Genomic DNA, 19,995 nt, shown 5'->3' on the forward strand with positions numbered 1-19,995 from the left:
GTAGATTCTTGCATTTATAATGTGACAAAATCATTTTAATACCCAATTTTTTGTTATCTGGCATGGACTTTTGACATTTTAAATGTTACAAATAATAATAATAATAGTAGTACCCTTTTTTATGTTATCTGTCTTGGACTTTTGCATTTAAAATGTTACAAAATCTTATTAATGTCCATTTTTATGTTATCTGTCATGGACTTTTTCATTTAAAATGTAACAAAATCTATTAATGGCCATTTTATGTTATTTGTCATGGACTTTTGCATTTAAAATGATACAGAATCATATTAATGCACATTTTTATGTTATCTGTCATGGACTTTTGCATTTAAGACACAAAACTGAATAAAAAAATAACATCCAAGTCAGTAAAGATATATATTTTTTTTTTCTGAATTTTCATCATACATTTTGGATAATAAAAAGATCTACAGATCTTTAACAAACAAAAGATGTTAATACTACAACTTTCCTCTCAAGCAACCAACTTGATGACAAACTCTTCATTCTAGCATTGTTCCTTGACGTCCAAGATTCCGGTACACGTAAAAAAGATTCCAACTTTTCTCTCAAAAACCCAAAAGGGTAACTTTCTTCGATAAGAAAAATCGAAAAAACCGAAAGAACTGTATCGGTAGCAGGTCTAAAAAAGTTATTTAGGCATATATGTATATGTGTTTAATAAAAACACAAAAAAGGAGAACACGTGCTAATCGTCTCCTTGGATGTACCAACGTACGAGCATGGTGGCACAACGACGAAGAATATATATACGAGCGCGTTGTTGTTTGACCAATGAAGCACACTTTCTTGTAATGCCATGATTATTTCTCTTTAAATGACTAACTTTAAATGCCATGATAAAAGGTTGTATTGAACTATTGATGAGTTTGAAAGTGAGAACAAGTATTTATAGACAAGTTGTGTTAAAGATGAAGTAAAATATATGGATGTTGTAATAGTGACAAAACAGTTAGGAACATGGTTGTCGGCTTATATGCATTGACTAGCAGGCAAATATGCTATATAAAATATTATCATGGTTTTGGATGTTGTGTCATTGGAACATAATCCTTAAATTATGTAGATTAGAATCTGAAGCATCAAGCCAGCCACTTTGGAGTCTGGAGTGAATCTTGATCTGATTATGTGTTACTGGTAGATAGAGCAGCATTGGCTAGCTTTGATTTGCAATGTGATTTTAAGTGGTAAAATAACAAGATTTGATTCTATTTAGTCATAGGCTGGTGGTGGTATATATTCTTACTATTTCATATAAGATCTATATGGAAATCTGGACCTTCATATGCTTAGGGTCATTGAGTCATTGCATGTGCCTAATGTTCTAGTGGATATGATTTAGGGTGTTATTAGATGCCTCAAACTTTCTGAGAGGTGAAGAGTTCAAATCATGTAAGATGCGTGTGTAAATGGTTAACAACAATATTAATAAAATATTAATAACTTAGGATTATGAAACGTTCTAAAGGGTAATAGTATTCTATACAAATAGTCTTTATGTAACAGATAACTTTGTTAGATACATAATCAATATACATTTTAGATACATTTTTGGGTTGGTATCAAAGCCAAGTTTTTTTCTAACCCTAGCTGACACCACACAGGGCCGGCCCGTGGGCCATTTAAAACAAGTTAAGGCTTTGGGCCTCTAACTTGATAAGGCTCCAAAATAAAACAAAAAACAAGGTTTGTATTACATGGGCTATTTTTGTTTTGTTTCAACTGTTGGGCTGCGAGCAAGAAAGAGAGGCCCCATTGAGATTCTGATCTGCCTTTTTTATATTTACATTTACCATTTTAAAGAAAAGGAAACAGTCTGATGATGGTTATTGGTGATTGGTTAATACACAAACACAAACACAAACACAAACCAAAATAACCACAATTACAATTACAAAATAACCAAAATCAACTGTAATGTTTAATTTGAGAACTTGATTGTGAAATCTCAAATTTATTAACCTTCTGAATTTTTAGATTCTAAAAACTGAAAGTCATTAAAGGGTAAAATCGATTCTTCTTTGCTCCCTAATTTGTGATATAATTTTTTCAACATCTTTGATCTCTTGTGTATTTTGATAGAAAATGGATTATGTTTTGATTTTAATAATATTATATATTCAATCTTTGGCATTATTATCTGCTAGTATAATGGAGTTGCAGGTAGTGTTAGGGTTTATAGAAGCAAGAAGGAATGATGTTTTGGGGGAAGGTAAAGGAAACCACAAACTAGTGTTTAGTTAGGGCCACAAATTTCTATTGTGCTTTAGGCCCCCATAATGGTAGAGCCGGTCTTGACACCACATGTCGCGTCTTGCCTAAGGAGACACAACTTGAAGTTCCAAACCCTTGTAAAAAGTGAAATCGCTATAGAGCAAGGAACTAGTCGCAATTGTGATACATCGTGATATATGAGACGATAAACACGATGATTCATGCCGAGTGATTAACTTCATTAATAACCGAATGGTTATAGATTGTTCATATATGGATGCATACATACTCGGTTAAGCTAGATCCCCCTAGATTTGCACCTCTAGGTGGCCTATCATCGTAGAGAGAATCTTGCAGCATTGTAACACCCCGACCAAAGGCGGATTATACATCGGGGCGCCACATATTGTTTCATTACTCGTGACACTATTTGGGTGTCAATATTTAATAAATATATTCATTCGCGCACGCGCAAAGTAAACACAAGATAACATAAAGCAACATAACTCAATATATTATAAGGCAAAATATTCGAACAACAATAACTTGTCTTGATACATTTTAATCTAGGTCCAAAAGTAAAAACGTCCTACGTGTCCACAAGCTCCAAATATAGCTACAGCAAACCTGAACATGTGTTAAAATAAACGTCAAACACTTGCGTGTTGGTGAGAAATCAAGTTTAATACAATACATAGATAACAATAAATCTGCGCGCAACATGTGTATGTCTGGTTTTCAACAAGGGTGTAATCCGATCGGGACCAACTCTAAGATTCATAGACTGCCAGTGCTCACAATTGAGCTCACAAACAAGAAATACTGTGCAAGTGTAAACAAAAGAGAAAATCATAAACGATAGTTCTCCCGTGTTCATCTAATGGTACCATGAGAACTGCGGAATAGACCGACAAGACGGTTAATGATCCACACATACAAATAAACAGCCAAGTCTACGTCCTCAACACATGGGATACTGCGCGACTAAAGTTCATAAACAGTTTAAGACTAAGTTTGTATGAACACATGAACATCCCAAAACATTAAAAGCAAAAAGGGATTAGGTACGAGATTACTCACTTGATAAACGATGCGGTGTAAGATAAAGCAAGAACCAACTTTAAACAAGCACAAGTTAACCTATAAATAAGATTATTGTTTTAATGATTTGTTTTAAGTCTTGATATAAGTTAGCATAATTAATAAGTAAATCATTATATATAATATATATTACCGGAAAAGCAGGGCAGAACAGGGAGGAAGACGGAGGCAGAGAGGAGGACGGCAGAGAGAGCAAGGAGCAAGAGAGAACAGGAGAGTTTAAGTGCTTTGTGTGTGTAGTGTTAGGAAATTAACATTATTATTTATAGGGAAACCCTAGGGAACACAATCCCTAGAAAAGGGGAAAAGATCTCCAAAAAGTAAAAGATTCCAAAAGCAAAAGATATCAAAAGATATGGCAGCTGCAGGGGACAAGAGAAAGCTGACAGGGAACAGTAAACAGGCATGGGCGGGCCAGATAAAGGTACTGGTCAAGCATGGAAAAAGCAGATCTCCAAAGATAATGTCAGTCACTTTTTCTGTCAACCAATGGGGTTGGTGCGCATGCTGCGCCGAAAGTAACTTTTCAGACATAAAGCAGATTAGGTCAACGGCTCAAAAGATAAGACATCACAAAAGCAAACGGCTAGATTAAACAGAAGAAAAGACTCAAGACATAGCGCGAGAAGGCTTGAGCGCACGCGCGAGGGCGAAGGCAGACAGAACAATCCTTAGCGCGCCGCGGGAAGGACTATTATCTTTAGCGCGCCGCGGGAAGAACTACCATTCTTAGCGCGCTGCGAGAAGAACTACAATTCTTAGCGCGTCGCGGGAAGAACTACCATTCTTAGCGCGCTGCGAGAACTACAATTCTTAGCGCGTCGCGGGAAGAACTACCGTTCGTAGCGCGCTGCGAGAAGAACTACAATGCTTAGCGCGCTGCGAGAACAGTTCGCCTCGCGTAACGCAGGAACAACTGGTCTTCACGCAGGCTTCCTTGTAAGGAGTCTGGCGCGTGGAGCTGCGCAGACAACCTTAGGCGGGAAGGAACAAAGGACAAGCAAAGAGTTGGAAGAAAAGAGGGAAACAAGGCGTAAGGGCGGGACGGCGACAAGAGGGAAAAGAAGGCGGAAAGAGAGAAGAAGAGGGACGGGACGGCGGAAAGAAAGAGAGAGAAATAGGCGGGAAGGAAAATATATTATTATTATTAAAAGTGAAATATAAGTATAAATAAATACTAAATCATAAAAGAAAGAGATCGGGTCAGAGAAACGGGTACCTGGGTCGGGTCGGATCGGGGCAGATGTCACAGTCTCCCCTACTTTAAGAAATTTCGTCCCGAAATTTATCTCGAAGTAGGTTGCGCAGAGAACAGGTGCGGGTACTTGATCTTCATTTGATCTTCCCTTTCCCATGTAAACTCGGCTCCGCGCTTGGACTCCCAGCGAACTTTCACGATGGGGATGCGACTGCGCTTGGTTTGCTTAACCTCGCGATCCATAATCTCAACAGGCTTCTCAACGAAATGCATGGATTCATCAACTTGAACTTCATCAAGTGGAATGTGAAGGTTCTCGTCAGCTAAACACTTTTTGAGATTGGATACATGGAACGTTGGATGCACATTACTGAGCACGGGCGGCAGGTCAAGTCTGTAGGCAACTTTTCCTACACGCGCGAGAATCTTAAATGGTCCAACATATCGAGGAGCAAGCTTACCTTTCTTCCCAAAGCGGACAACACTCTTCCAGGGCGGCACTTTGAGGAGAACAAGATCACCAACTTGAAATTCGAGAGGCTTCCGCCTACGATCTGCGTAACTCTTCTGTCGGCTTCTGGCAGTCAGCAGATGATCACGGATCTTGGCGATTTTATCGGTTGTCTCTTGAACAAGTTCGGGTCCTGTGATTTGAGCTTCTCCCACTTCGCTCCAACAAATCGAGGAGCGGCACTTACGACCGTAAAGTGCTTCAAATGGGGCCATACCGATACTGGAATGATAGCTGTTATTATAAGAGAACTCAATCAAAGGCAGGTGTGAATCCCAATTACCTCCAAAATCAAGAACACAAGATCGGAGCATATCCTCAAGAGTTTGAATAGTTCGCTCAGACTGACCGTCAGTCTGGGGATGATATGCCGTACTCATGTCCAAGCGAGTTCCTAGCGCAGATTGGAGAGATTTCCAAAAGCGAGATATAAAACGGCCATCGCGATCGGATATGATGCTCAAAGGAGTACCATGGCGGCAGACAATTTCCTTGACATAAAGCTGCGCGAGTTGCTCAACAAGGTAGTTTTCACGAATGGGCAGGAAGTGAGCAGACTTAGTCAAACGATCCACTATTACCCAAATGCTATCATGTTTGCTTGCTGTCAAAGGTAACTTGGTAATAAAGTCCATCGCTACACATTCCCATTTCCACGTAGGAATTTCTGGTTGTTCGAGCAAACCAGATGGGCGTTGGTGTTCAGCTTTTACCTTAGAACAAGTCAGGCATTTAGCTACGAACATAGCAATATCCTTTTTCATACCGGGCCACCAATAAGTAATGCGCAAATCCTTGTACATCTTATCAGCGCCAGGATGAATAGAATACCGAGATTTGTGCGCTTCACTCAGGATATCAGCGCGAAGATTCTCATCAAAGGGAATCCAGATGCGATTGAGATAGCAGAGAATTCCACTCAGATTAGGGACAAAATGCGCTTCCGCGCCACACGCTAACTCGGCGCGAAGGTTACCATTACTGATGGATGCGCGCTGCGCGTCACGAATGCGCGATTCAAGGTTGCTTTGGATCGGCGCGAAGTGAAGCTGCGTGCGCGGCAAGATACAGTTAAGCTGGCAGGGTTTTCGGCTGAGCGCATCGGCTACCACATTAGCCTTACCAGGATGATACCGGATCTCACAATCGTAATCGCTGATGAGTTCGTTCCATCGGCGTTGCCTCATGTTGAGTTCCTTTTGATCAAAGATATGCTGAAGGCTTTTATGGTCAGTGTAAAGGATACACTTAGTACCATAAAGGTAGTGTCTCCAGATCTTCAAGGCAAATACGACTGCACCAAGTTCGAGATCGTGAGTCGTATAATTCTTTTCATGAACCTTAAGTTGCCTTGATGCGTAAGCGATAACCTTGCCTCGTTGCATAAGAACACAACCGAGACCTTGGTTGGATGCATCGCAATACACGACAAAATCTTCATTACCCTCAGGTAACGCAAGGACAGGAGCTTCACACAACAAACGCTTGAGCGTTAGAAAGGCTTCTTCTTGTTTCGAGCCCCAAATATACGGTTTACCTTTGTGCGTTAGAGCTGTTAAAGGTAAAGCGATCTTCGAGAAGTTCGAAATAAATCGCCGGTAATAACCAGCTAAGCCCAGAAAGGAACGGATTTCGGTAGGAGTGGATGGCGTGATCCAGTTCTTGATTGCTTCAATCTTGGATGGGTCGACATGGATACCCATCTTGTTTACAACATGACCAAGAAACTGTACTTCATCAGACCAGAATTCACACTTGGAGAGCTTGGCAAAGAGCTGCTCGGTTATAAGCTTTTGCAACACCAACCGAAGATGTTGCTCATGCTCGGCCTTGGTCTTAGAATAAATCAGAACGTCATCGATAAACACAATCACGAATTTATCCAAGAAAGGCCTACACACCCGATTCATTAGATCCATGAAAACGGCGGGTGCGTTGGTTAAACCGAAGGACATGACCAAGAATTCAAAGTGGCCATAACGAGTTCGAAAAGCAGTCTTGGGAACATCTTCATCGCGGATGCGCAACTGGTGATAGCCAGAGCGGAGATCAATCTTGGAGAAACAAGAGGCACCTTGGAGTTGATCAAAGAGGTCGTCAATACGCGGTAAGGGATACCGGTTTTTAATGGTGAGTTTGTTCAACTCGCGGTAATCGATACACATGCGAAACGATCCATTTTTCTTTTTAACGAACAACACCGGAGCACCCCAGGGCGAAGAGCTAGGGCGAATGAATCCTTTAGCAGTCAACTCTTGAAGTTGGCTTGCCAATTCTTGCATCTCAGCGGGCGCAAGACGGTAAGGAGATTTAGCTACGGGGGAAGCACCAGGGACAAGATCAATACGAAACTCGACTTCCCGAGCGGGAGGGATACCAGGAAGATCATCAGGAAAAACTTCAGGGAAATCACGCACAACAGGGATATCGCGAAGCTTCTTCTTTTCATCAGCAGGTTTAACCACATGGGCTAAAAATGCAATACACCTTTTCCGCATGAGCCTTCGGGCTTCGGCGCAAGACATAAGTTTAAGACCACTGGAGGGTTTCTCGCCGTAGATATGAAGGTCACCATTTTCTCGAGGAATGCGAATCAACTTCTTGGCGCAAATAACTTCGGCGCGATTATGCGAAAGCCAGTCCATACCAATGATAACATCAAAGCTTCCAAGAGGCATGGGGATGAGGTCGATCAGAAAATCGTTTTCGTTAAGGTTAAGCGTGCAATCTTTAATCACTGAGTTAATTAAAACAGTTTCGCCATTAGCCAATTCAACTGAAAAATTTTCTTTTAAATCGTTGCGCGGTCGCGCAAGCTTCTGCTCAAACGCGCGAGAAATAAAACTTCTATCGGCGCCAGTATCAAAAAGTACAGAAGCATAAAATCCGTTAAGCAAAAATGTACCATTAACTACGTCATTATTCGCTTGCGCTTGGTGCGCGGTTATGTTAAAAGCTCGTCCGCGCGTCACTTGGTTCGAAATCTGGTTCACCGGATTCGCTTGCGTAATCTGAACTTGTAGTCTCGGGCACGCGTTCCGGAAATGACTGGGATCACCGCAGTTATAGCACGACCTGGGTCGTGGATTAGGGTATGTTGGTTGTGGGTTCTGCGAGTAGACTGGTGGTGTTGGCGCAATTGGATTGGCGGGAAGGACTCTACAGTTTTCTGCAAGGTGACCAGCTCGGCCACATCGGTTACAAAGTCGACATGGGACTTGAGGTGGGTGGTGGAGTCTACAGGTTGGGCAAAAGGGGTGGTTTCCTGTGTAAGGTTTCTTAGTTGGCGGGGCAGGGAGTGCTGGATTGGTTAAGGCATAGTTGTGGACTATAGGAGGGATTGGGTAGGCTGTCAGTGGGTTAGGCGCGTATACTGGAGGTTGGTAGGTGGGTTGCTGGACTATGGGCGGGTTGGTAAGCGCGTAGACTTGTCTGCGCCTACGTTTCTGGTTATGGTTTGAGGGTTCTGGTTTGGTTTCTGTGGGTTCAGGGGCAGTCTTGGTGGGTTTGGTCTTCTCAGATCCCCGCAGGAACAGGGTTCCTGCTCTGACATGGTTGTCGCTGAGCACAGCGGCCAACTCGATGGCGTCAGAGAGGGTTACTGGGTTTCTGGCCCATACAGAATCTTGAATTTCCATGGGGAGACCCCCAAGGAATTTCTCTATGGCTCGGCGAGAAGGGGTAACAAGGTGAGGGACAAGCATGCTTAGTTCATGGAAGCGTGTCGCGTACTCGCGCGCTTCACCACTGTATTGCTTAAGATTCCAAAATTCTTCCTCCAGGCGCTTAACTTCGTTGGGAGGGCAGAATTCTCGCGTCAGAATTTCCTTAAATTCCTCCCAGAGCATGCTAGAAGCAGCTTCTGCGCCACGCGCATGAGCTACTCCATTCCACCATGTAAGCGCTCTAGATTCCAGGACACTGGAAGCATATAGGGTTCGTCTGTCTGAGGGGCATTGGGTATGGAGGAAAGTGTTTTCAATCTTCTCGAGCCATTGGAGCATCACGGTGGCTCCTTCAAGACCTGTGAACTTTGGAGGGTTACCCGCGTTGAAGGATTTAATGTTGTAACCAGAGGTGTTAGCATTGTTTTGGTTTAAGGCTTGGGCTATTGCGGCGGCCATTTCCTGGGAACGTTGCAGCGAACGTCTGCGCGCGGCTTCTTTCTTCTTGAGATGGCGACGAGATAGCGGAGGCATTCTATAAAAGTTTTAATTTTAGTTAATATCTTGGTTTTAGCGTAAAGTATAACCTCGAAAAGCTTGGTTTCACGGAGTCAGTTACTGTCAAAAGTTAAAGTAAAATAAATGACCCTAAATGCAGACTTAATAAAGGTAACAAATTCGAATCAAGAATCGACAATTCATGTATCACCATGACTTTCCGAATTCCCAATTTAAAATATATGAGCAAACGAGTATTGGAGATTGACGATTCATGTATCACCATGACTTTTCAATCTTCAATATAAAATGTACAAGAAAATGAGTATTGGAGGTTGACAATTCATGTATCACCATGACTTTTCAAGTCTCCATCCTCAGAACATAATCGTAAATGGAAATTGAAAATCAACTATTCATGTATCACCATGACTTTTCGGATTTTCAAATCCAACAAACGAATATGTAAGTAAAATCAATAAAAATCGAAATTCAACAAAAATCGAAATATCGCGAAATAAAACATAAGATCATATACTGCGCAAGCGCGAGCATATTCATAAATAACGAGTAATTAACAATAAGCGCGCAAACATGAGATTTCTCTCATGCGCGAGAAGGGACTCTTAGGTATTCTAGGCCGTTACGTCTAACCACCTATCCTAAAGTCAACGTGCTCTGATACCAATCTGTAACACCCCGACCAAAGGCGGATTATACATCGGGGCGCCACATATTGTTTCATTACTCGTGACACTATTTGGGTGTCAATATTTAATAAATATATTCATTCGCGCACGCGCAAAGTAAACACAAGATAACATAAAGCAACATAACTCAATATATTATAAGGCAAAATATTCGAACAACAATAACTTGTCTTGATACATTTTAATCTAGGTCCAAAAGTAAAAACGTCCTACGTGTCCACAAGCTCCAAATATAGCTACAGCAAACCTGAACATGTGTTAAAATAAACGTCAAACACTTGCGTGTTGGTGAGAAATCAAGTTTAATACAATACATAGATAACAATAAATCTGCGCGCAACATGTGTATGTCTGGTTTTCAACAAGGGTGTAATCCGATCGGGACCAACTCTAAGATTCATAGACTGCCAGTGCTCACAATTGAGCTCACAAACAAGAAATACTGTGCAAGTGTAAACAAAAGAGAAAATCATAAACGATAGTTCTCCCGTGTTCATCTAATGGTACCATGAGAACTGCGGAATAGACCGACAAGACGGTTAATGATCCACACATACAAATAAACAGCCAAGTCTACGTCCTCAACACATGGGATACTGCGCGACTAAAGTTCATAAACAGTTTAAGACTAAGTTTGTATGAACACATGAACATCCCAAAACATTAAAAGCAAAAAGGGATTAGGTACGAGATTACTCACTTGATAAACGATGCGGTGTAAGATAAAGCAAGAACCAACTTTAAACAAGCACAAGTTAACCTATAAATAAGATTATTGTTTTAATGATTTGTTTTAAGTCTTGATATAAGTTAGCATAATTAATAAGTAAATCATTATATATAATATATATTACCGGAAAAGCAGGGCAGAACAGGGAGGAAGACGGAGGCAGAGAGGAGGACGGCAGAGAGAGCAAGGAGCAAGAGAGAACAGGAGAGTTTAAGTGCTTTGTGTGTGTAGTGTTAGGAAATTAACATTATTATTTATAGGGAAACCCTAGGGAACACAATCCCTAGAAAAGGGGAAAAGATCTCCAAAAAGTAAAAGATTCCAAAAGCAAAAGATATCAAAAGATATGGCAGCTGCAGGGGACAAGAGAAAGCTGACAGGGAACAGTAAACAGGCATGGGCGGGCCAGATAAAGGTACTGGTCAAGCATGGAAAAAGCAGATCTCCAAAGATAATGTCAGTCACTTTTTCTGTCAACCAATGGGGTTGGTGCGCATGCTGCGCCGAAAGTAACTTTTCAGACATAAAGCAGATTAGGTCAACGGCTCAAAAGATAAGACATCACAAAAGCAAACGGCTAGATTAAACAGAAGAAAAGACTCAAGACATAGCGCGAGAAGGCTTGAGCGCACGCGCGAGGGCGAAGGCAGACAGAACAATCCTTAGCGCGCCGCGGGAAGGACTATTATCCTTAGCGCGCCGCGGGAAGAACTACCATTCTTAGCGCGCTGCGAGAAGAACTACAATTCTTAGCGCGTCGCGGGAAGAACTACCATTCTTAGCGCGCTGCGAGAACTACAATTCTTAGCGCGTCGCGGGAAGAACTACCGTTCGTAGCGCGCTGCGAGAAGAACTACAATTCTTAGCGCGCTGCGAGAACAGTTCGCCTCACGTAACGCAGGAACAACTGGTCTTCACGCAGGCTTCCTTGTAAGGAGTCTGGCGCGTGGAGCTGCGCAGACAACCTTAGGCGGGAAGGAACAAAGGACAAGCAAAGAGTTGGAAGAAAAGAGGGAAACAAGGCGTAAGGGCGGGACGGCGACAAGAGGGAAAAGAAGGCGGAAAGAGAGAAGAAGAGGGACGGGACGGCGGAAAGAAAGAGAGAGAAAGAGGCGGGAAGGAAAATATATTATTATTATTAAAAGTGAAATATAAGTATAAATAAATACTAAATCATAAAAGAAAGAGATCGGGTCAGAGAAACGGGTACCTGGGTCGGGTCGGATCGGGGCAGATGTCACAAGCATAACGATATCAACAGTGTGAGTAAAGGTCGGATCCTCTACCATTCACTTGGGAATAAGCGTATTTATAGGCATAACACATACACTGACATCTTAGGCGTATGGGGTAATCAACCAGGCGAATGTCTTCCCATATGCTCACACCTTGAGCGTATGGGCTTTCTAGGCTACGAATAGCCTTCATATGCCAAACACTAGACGTATGGGCACCTAAGCTTGGCAAATGGGCAGTCATATGCCACAACTAGGCTATGACACAAAGTCTAGGTGAATGCACTCATACGCTTAACATAGAAAGCGTATGAACCATGTTACATACACATGCAATCCTAAACTACTGCTAGCCTATTCGAACAACGAAAGACACCAAATACTGCATTAACAACCCTAAATGTCACCGCTCATAATAATCGTTGGAAGCCCTAGCCACAACCATAAACACCATAGCCTAAACAAATTACTCTTGGTTTAAAAGCATAAACAAATTACTTTATGAAACTCTAGCTGGCACCACAAGCCGTTGGGACCCTATTAGGCTGCTCTTATCAGGGTTTGGTAGTAGAAACAACCAATATTGTTCCAACAACGATCCACCGTTGCCTCCACCAACCGTTGGATCTCGTCAAAAAACATAAGACAAAATTCTCTTTACGTTCAAGCTACATGTTGTTCTTATCCTTAGCTTGCGGAAATAATATATCATACTAGTTATATATTTATCATATCTAGAAGGTATCTACATGTAATATTACTCTCTATACATAAGCGTCACGGGTTAAGTTATCGTACAATAATCCTTAGCGTACAAAAACGTACGCGAATTACGCTCAAGCCAAAAACAAAACGCTCAAAGCAAAAATACAAAAAACGCTCAAGAAATCCATAATACGCTCAAATCGGTTTTCATGAAGAAAAGTAAAAAAAATGATCAATTAACGATCTAAATCTGTTATTTTCGGTGAGGTGAATCGATGATTAATTGGATATATATTAACGATTTCGGGATCTTGTGATGTGATTTCATGGATCAATTTCGTGAATATAGTTATTTTTGTACATTAATGTACTAAAGATTATTGTATTGTATCTTTAATCTTAGATATACACAATCAATATACAATTTACATATTTAGGTTTATCTAGGATTCTAGGGTTTGTCTTGATTGGGCCCAATGTTTGGGCCTCAGGCCGGATGTGGTCCGACCCATTGTGCCTGGCCCAAACCATACCTGGTTGTTGGTGCATAATGTCAGTAGTTCATAGTCGTGTGTCTGTAATCGAGTCTGTAATGTTTATTATGTATTTATTGTGTTAGGCGAAGTTACTAACAAGTTCGCTGTAATAGGCGAACTTGTTAGACAAGCGAAGTTAGCAACAACTTCGCCTGAACATATCAGGCGAAGTTGTCGTGAATATATACCTAGGTTACGGCTTGGGTTAAGGTTGTTCATCTAGTTCGTTCAGTTCGGGAATTGTAAGTCGTCAGACGTGTATTCGAGAGTTCTCTGTAATCAGTGATATTACATCACGTGTTTCGGTTATAATATAACGTGTGTTCGTTTATTCGTATCGTGTGTTTTATCGATTAGTATTCTACGCTCGTAACGACCTACGCAGGGTGACACAAGAAAGAACGTTTGGGAAAAGGAAGAGAACTGCTGATGATGATATTGAGGCAGACTATGAAGAAGAAGTTCAGCAGTTGATTCGCAGATCTAGAAGAGAACGGGCAGGTATGGGTTCAGGAGCTGGAGAGACTTCAAGGATAGTACGTTTTGCTCCACCCGCCTTGTCCGGTATGACTCTTATTCCTTCTTCACTTCCATTTACAAGTTCAAGCGCCACGGATGTACCCGTGGTGGCTACAACATCATCTTTTGGCTTCCCATCCATCAAACTCCAGCTGACGACTCCAGATATTGTATCGTTGCCACCTCCAACGCTTACTCCGTCGGAGGTTGTTGCACAGGTTATTGAGTCGACAGTGGTTCACACTGCAGGGTTGTCGGTCACGATACCACCTGCGGTTACGTCCACAACTATTTCTGATGTCCCGGTTACATTTGAAATCCCACCTCAGTACACTCAAGATTTATCACATATGAGGTTCGATTTCGATGCAACCTTATCAGACTCGGAAAGAATAGCGGCACTTGAACGGGTCGTGGCTGAGCAATCAAGGATAAACCTTATTCAGACCCAGGCTATTCAGCGCCTAGTAACAGAGAATCAGCTGCAGTCGTCCCTACTGATTGAACATGGAAAAATTATAGATGCTATGAAGGAGTTCTTGGCATCTCAGGGGGAGACGACCTGTAAAGGCGACGAGTTGAGGACAAAGAGAAGAAATGATAGAGACGATGATCCCAATGTATCGAAAGGTGCAGGTGGTGAGTTGCCAAGAACTACTCAAGCTCTTGGGACTTCCACAGCTCAGGGGGAGTCAACAGGTGCAGGTGACGATGTGGTGGTTGTTGGTGATGTGGAGATGGAAGATGATGTCATTGATGCGTTGAAGGAGTTAGATGATGAGGAGTTGGATGATGAATTTACATGTGATGATGATATATTGCCAGTCGAAGAGATTGAAAAGATTGGTGAACAGATTGTGATTGAAGATGATATTGAAGAAGGTGAGATAGTTGAAGAGAATGTTGAACACGAGCTTCCAACAGTTGAAAAGTCAGATATGGATAAAGATACAGTAGGTGATGAAACTGAATGGGAGGAGCAGCCTAGATGGAAGGAAGGCTATGCTCATTGGTTTGTTAAAACGAAGAAGCCTGCTGTTCCTGCAATGTTCAAGAAGGGTTATAATATCAAAGGCTATGCTGAATCGAAGAAAGGTATTATCTGTTGGTTATATGATGAACAGTTGAAGGTGTTTGTGATTAAAAGATATGATGGGATCCAATATTTCAAGAGAACGTTGAGATCTCTAAATACCTTACCTGAGTGTGAGGTAAAGGATTTGGCCAGACTGGGGTTGATTAATAGAAGTGATGATAATATGGCCAGAGTTATTGGGAAGATCGTGTGGAAAGAAAGTATTAAAGAGAAAAAGTTTGAATTGTTAAAGCCACAGAAAGGGAAATTAGTTGAAGATACTGAAAGAGGAATGAGAGCAGATGGCAAATCTTGGATGGTGATGAAATATAAGCCGATTCGGTGTTTGAAAGAGGTTCCAATGAAGACTATGCCTCAAGATGTGCTGAAAGATCTTAAATGGTGGTATGTGGATTGCCAGACTGCTGAAGCCGTGATGGAAGACGAATACGAACAAGAAGTGCTAAGAGTGTATGATCCGATGCATCTTGTTAATTTATCTAAAGCTGATCTGCAGGTGTTAAACGAGAAGAAGATATTCTATATTCCTGCTTGGAAAGACGAAGCGAGGAAATATCAGCGAGTAGTCACGGTCTGTGTAAGAGAGGGAGTGCATGCATGAAGATTACAAGACAAGTGCTTAAAAGTTAAGATATGAAGCTACTGCCAAGGGGGAGTCTGTTGGTGCATAATGTCAGTAGTTCATAGTCGTGTGTCTGTAATCGAGTTTGTAATGTTTATTATGTATTTATTGTGTTAGGCGAAGTTACTAACAAGTTCGCTGTAATAGGCGAACTTGTTAGACAAGCGAAGTTAGCAACAACTTCGCCTGAACATATCAGGCGAAGTTGTCGTGAATATATACCTAGGTTACGGCTTAGGTTAAGGTTGTTCATCTAGTTCGTTCAGTTCGGGAATTGTAAGTCGTCAGACGTGTATTCGAGAGTTCTCTGTAATCAGTGATATTACATCACGTGTTTCGGTTATAATATAACGTGTGTTCGTTTATTCGTATCGTGTGTTTTATCGATTAGTATTCTACGCTCGTAACGACCTACGCAGGGATTCCGCACCTACGTAGATCGAGATATCTCGTGTAGATCCATCCAGGGAACCTACACTGGTATAAGAGTAAACCTTTTTCTCATTCCGAGTAGACTCTTTCAAAATAGCTTTCTCCGAGTGGACTTCAGAGACCCCTTTTAAGAGGTTACTTTCATATTGTAGCTCCATCTCAAACTTGAGAAAAGCAAGATTCCAATTAACATGACCCCAATGTCCGATTCAACAACGAGGTAGTAACAAAGATTAAGCACACTAAAATAAATTAAAATCTATTTATCGTACTCAACTTTTTTTAACGTCAAATTTCATAAAAAGAACTAGCGGAAAACTAGCAAAAACCCCAAGGCAAACAACCAACAAAACCAAAATGCCAATAGAAAAATCAAACTATTAAAAAACGAAATACACAAGATCAACGTAGGGTTTTAAACTACTCTTAATCTATAGTCTTGCGAACAAGATCTTCCATGCCCTCAAAATCCATCCCTAAGTCACGAGTCAACCTAATCATAGCATCAAGCTCTTTTGTATTGTCACATGCCATAAGATAATCCTTATCCTATGAATCATCAAAAGCCTTCGTTACTTAACACATCATCCCAGATACGATTATCAATAGTCTCCTCCACACAATAAGATCTAAACTGATGTGGGTTGTTGCAACAAAATAGGTCTTTTCGGTTTTTTTTATAAAGTTCATTACATTAAAATTGGAAACAGTAAACCAAGGACTTAACTATGGAAATAAGGTACTTGCAACTTTCTTATGGTCATTAAATCAACCGTTGTCATTAAATCCAAATTTGACCAAAAACTTGTCAAAACACAAACATCCACAGAATTTTAAGAAAACAAAATTATGTCCTCAAGAAACAACAATATATAAGCATCGTCAATAAAAGTTGGTACACAAATACATAAAATTAAGTTCTTCCAAATTATGCAAAGCTAAAAACAAATTCCAACAAACACTAAACACATCAGTTATAAACCATGTATTTAGGAGTAGCACTGAACTTCTGGTAGCCCTTGATAACCTTGTTGACTGCATCAAGAAAGTCTTTTTCAGTCACCGTCTTCCTACGGGCTCTGATTGCATACATCCCCGCCTCTGTGCACACACTTCGTATATCCGCACCTGCATATTCACAATTAATGTCATTATAATCTTCATAACCACTTAATTATATAATTTTTATCTAATAATGAAATATGATTAATAAGAGATGCTACCAGTAGAGTTAGGGCAAAGACGCGCCAACAGTTCAAAACGAATGTCCCGTTCACAGTTCATTGTTCGTGTATGAATCTTGAATATCTGTGTCCTGCTCTCCATATCAGGTAACCCAAACTCCACCTTTCTATCTAATCTTCCAGGTCGTAGCAGTGCCGGGTCCAGAGTATCGGGTCTGGAACAAAACAATTGAACAGGTAATCAAATTAGCTTTTGCAAAATTTTAAAAATCATTTGTTAACCCTAAAATATTATTGCATAAACATACCTATTTGTTGCCATCAGAACCTTAATATTACCACGAGCATCAAAACCGTCAAGTTGATTCACAATTTCAAGCATGGTCCGTTGAACCTCATTATCACCACCAGCACCATCGTCAAAACGTGCACCACCAATTGCATCCACCTCATCAAAGAAAACAATGCAAGCCTTCTTTGACCGTGCCATCTGTTATAATTAAGAGTTAGTTATTTATCATCATAAGTTACACTCATGATCAATAATAATAACATAATTCAAATTTGATGGTCGAACCTGAAATAGCTCACGAACCATGCGGGCACCCTCACCAACATACTTCTGAACCAATTCACTTCCAATCACACGAATAAAGCACGCATCGGTACGGTTAGCAACCGCTCTGGCTAAAAGTGTTTTGCCAGTCCCAGGTGGGCCATAGCAGAGAACACCTTTGGGTGGATCTATTCCCAGTTGAACAAATTTCTCGGGATGGAGCATAGGTAGCTCAACAACCTGCACTCGCATAGAACAAAAGATAATAAATAAAAGTTCAACTTCTTAAATAAAAGCAGCAATTGTTACACAGTACACACCTCTCTCATCTTCTCAATCTGTTCTTTACATCCACCAACATCATTATATGTAACATCTGGCTTTTCCTCCACTGTCATCATGGTCACACTAGGATCAATCTTGGGCGGCAACGGAATCTGAATCTGATACTTATTTCGATCAACACTGCAATGAAAAATGGAGTAACAATATTAAAGTTTACTTCTTTGAAAAAGCAAAAAAAAAGTTAAAAATAGAAATATAAAACACTGAAACCTACCCGACACGCATGCCTTCTTCAATATCAGTAGGAGAAACTTTGTCACCCAGCCCGACAACAAACTGTAAATTCATAAAAAAAATTAAAACACCATTCAACTTTGTCGAGATATAACAAAACCTAGCCAGAGTCTGAAATATGATATACCTTTGCAATTTGCTTGACGTTAATGACATATTTCGCATCTTCAGTGTTCGGATTGATAATCTTTGTGCATCTAGCCACCTTCTCGCATAAACACGACAACATATGTTAACAAGAAACAAATAAAAATGGTTTCTATTTTTACAAGAAAGTAATATTCAACTACAAACCTGAAGAGGCTGCTCCTCTTGCATCATCTGTTTATCCGAAACAAGATCCCACTGGCTCGGTGCAGCTAAACCAGTGTCGGATTCCTTAATACCTACCAAAGTTAACAAAGATAAATTCATAAATCTCCAGTCCAGTAACAAAAATCCCATCTTTGACTAACAATATCCCCAAGTGTGCAAAAATATGCCTCAAACCACATCTAATGGTAACGTTTGCATTCACAATAATCAGATAAACACTGAAACAGCATGAATAAACAACTATCAAATTACTAATCTAAACTCCAAACAATCAAACAATTAATTTACATCACAAAACCTAACCAAAAACAAACAGTTATGATAATAATAATAATTATTATTATTATTATAATAATAATAATAATAATAATAAATAATAATAATAATAAAAAGCAAACATACCACACAAATCATTGATCCTCTTAGCCATATCCTTGACATCTTTTTCAGCTTTCTTGATGCTAGTAGAATAAGGGCCCAAACCCTAACAAAAACCAAATCGGACACAAATTAGCATCAATTAACCAATAATAATCAACAAACAGGTATGAAATCTAACGAATTGAGTGATAATTAAACGAATCAAGAAATTAGGGGGTTTTTTTTAAATAAAAAATTGGGGGTTTTGTATTGTTTCTTACGTAGGTTTTGAGGAGAGCAATATCGTCTTCATCTAGAGGCGGAGGGTTCTTCTCGTCTCTGATCTCGTCTTCAATGTCGGTAGGCATCGTTGATTGATAATAATAATAATATTATTATTATTGCCGGAGAAGAAGAAGAAGAAAGAAAGAAAGGTTTCTTGAAGAGCAAACCAAGATGAAAGAAAGAAATAAAGTGATGGGATTTATGAAGATGTGTGGGGGTATATATAATAAAAATAATAATAAGGAGGTTTTAAGTGTTAAATTTTAAAAATATATTGAAAATTTTAATTTTAATATTAATTTTGAGAAAAATAAGGGGTTTTAACTTTTAAGTTTAAAAGATTAAATTAAAATTTTAATTTTCAAAGTTTAAAATTTACAAATATTGTTATTATATATTATATATTTTAAGTAATTTTATTAAGTTTTTAACTTTGAAACGTTGAATTATATTGAAGTGTTAATGTTTTGATGAAGACAAATTGGGCTATAGAAATGTTAATGTTAATGATGAGAGGTTGAGTTATAGAAGTGTTAATATGCTGATAATCAGAGGTTGTGCTGTAGAAGTGATAATATGATAAGAGGTTGGATTGTAGAAGTATAAATATGGTTATGATAAAAGCATACACCTGTCAACGCATCTATTCACATCTCTTTCCTTTTATTACACCATGATAAAATTTGAGACAGGCATATAGTCTCTAGCTATAAATTCATAGTCGTATATGATCTTCCTTATTGATCATCTTTAAAATTTGAGACAGGCATATAACCTCTAGCCATAAAGCACACACAGTTTGCACGAGGCCTAAAAAGAGATGGCTTCATGTCAAGGGGAGCCAAGTGATTGTTAGTTTAAATCGCGTGAAATGCGGGCGTGGTGATTTTAGCAGTAGAGTATGTGTAATTTAAACAAGC

General features: G+C 40.1%; 1 protein-coding gene across 1 annotated transcript; it reads right to left on the reverse strand.

Moving 5' to 3' along the window:
* Positions 1-16,619: 16,619 nt before the first annotated feature.
* LOC143581904 (26S proteasome regulatory subunit 7 homolog A-like) lies at positions 16,620-19,288 on the reverse strand. Its single transcript, XM_077064586.1, has 10 exons — positions 19,072-19,288; positions 18,833-18,914; positions 18,410-18,501; positions 18,243-18,320; positions 18,096-18,157; positions 17,857-18,001; positions 17,558-17,776; positions 17,289-17,470; positions 17,020-17,195; positions 16,620-16,924 (listed from the first exon to the last, which is right to left on the reverse strand). The coding sequence occupies exons 1-10, from the start codon at positions 19,156-19,158 to the stop codon at positions 16,767-16,769; spliced, it is 1,281 nt and encodes a 426-aa protein (XP_076920701.1). The 5' UTR covers positions 19,159-19,288; the 3' UTR covers positions 16,620-16,766.
* Between the last annotated feature and the right edge of the window lie 707 nt (positions 19,289-19,995).

The sequence above is a fragment of the Bidens hawaiensis genome, unplaced genomic scaffold (genome assembly GCF_021521415.1).
Source record: "Bidens hawaiensis isolate Kalapana, Puna unplaced genomic scaffold, B.hawaiensis_p1.1 tig00031239_1, whole genome shotgun sequence".
NCBI classification, from domain to species: Eukaryota; Viridiplantae; Streptophyta; class Magnoliopsida; order Asterales; family Asteraceae; genus Bidens; species Bidens hawaiensis.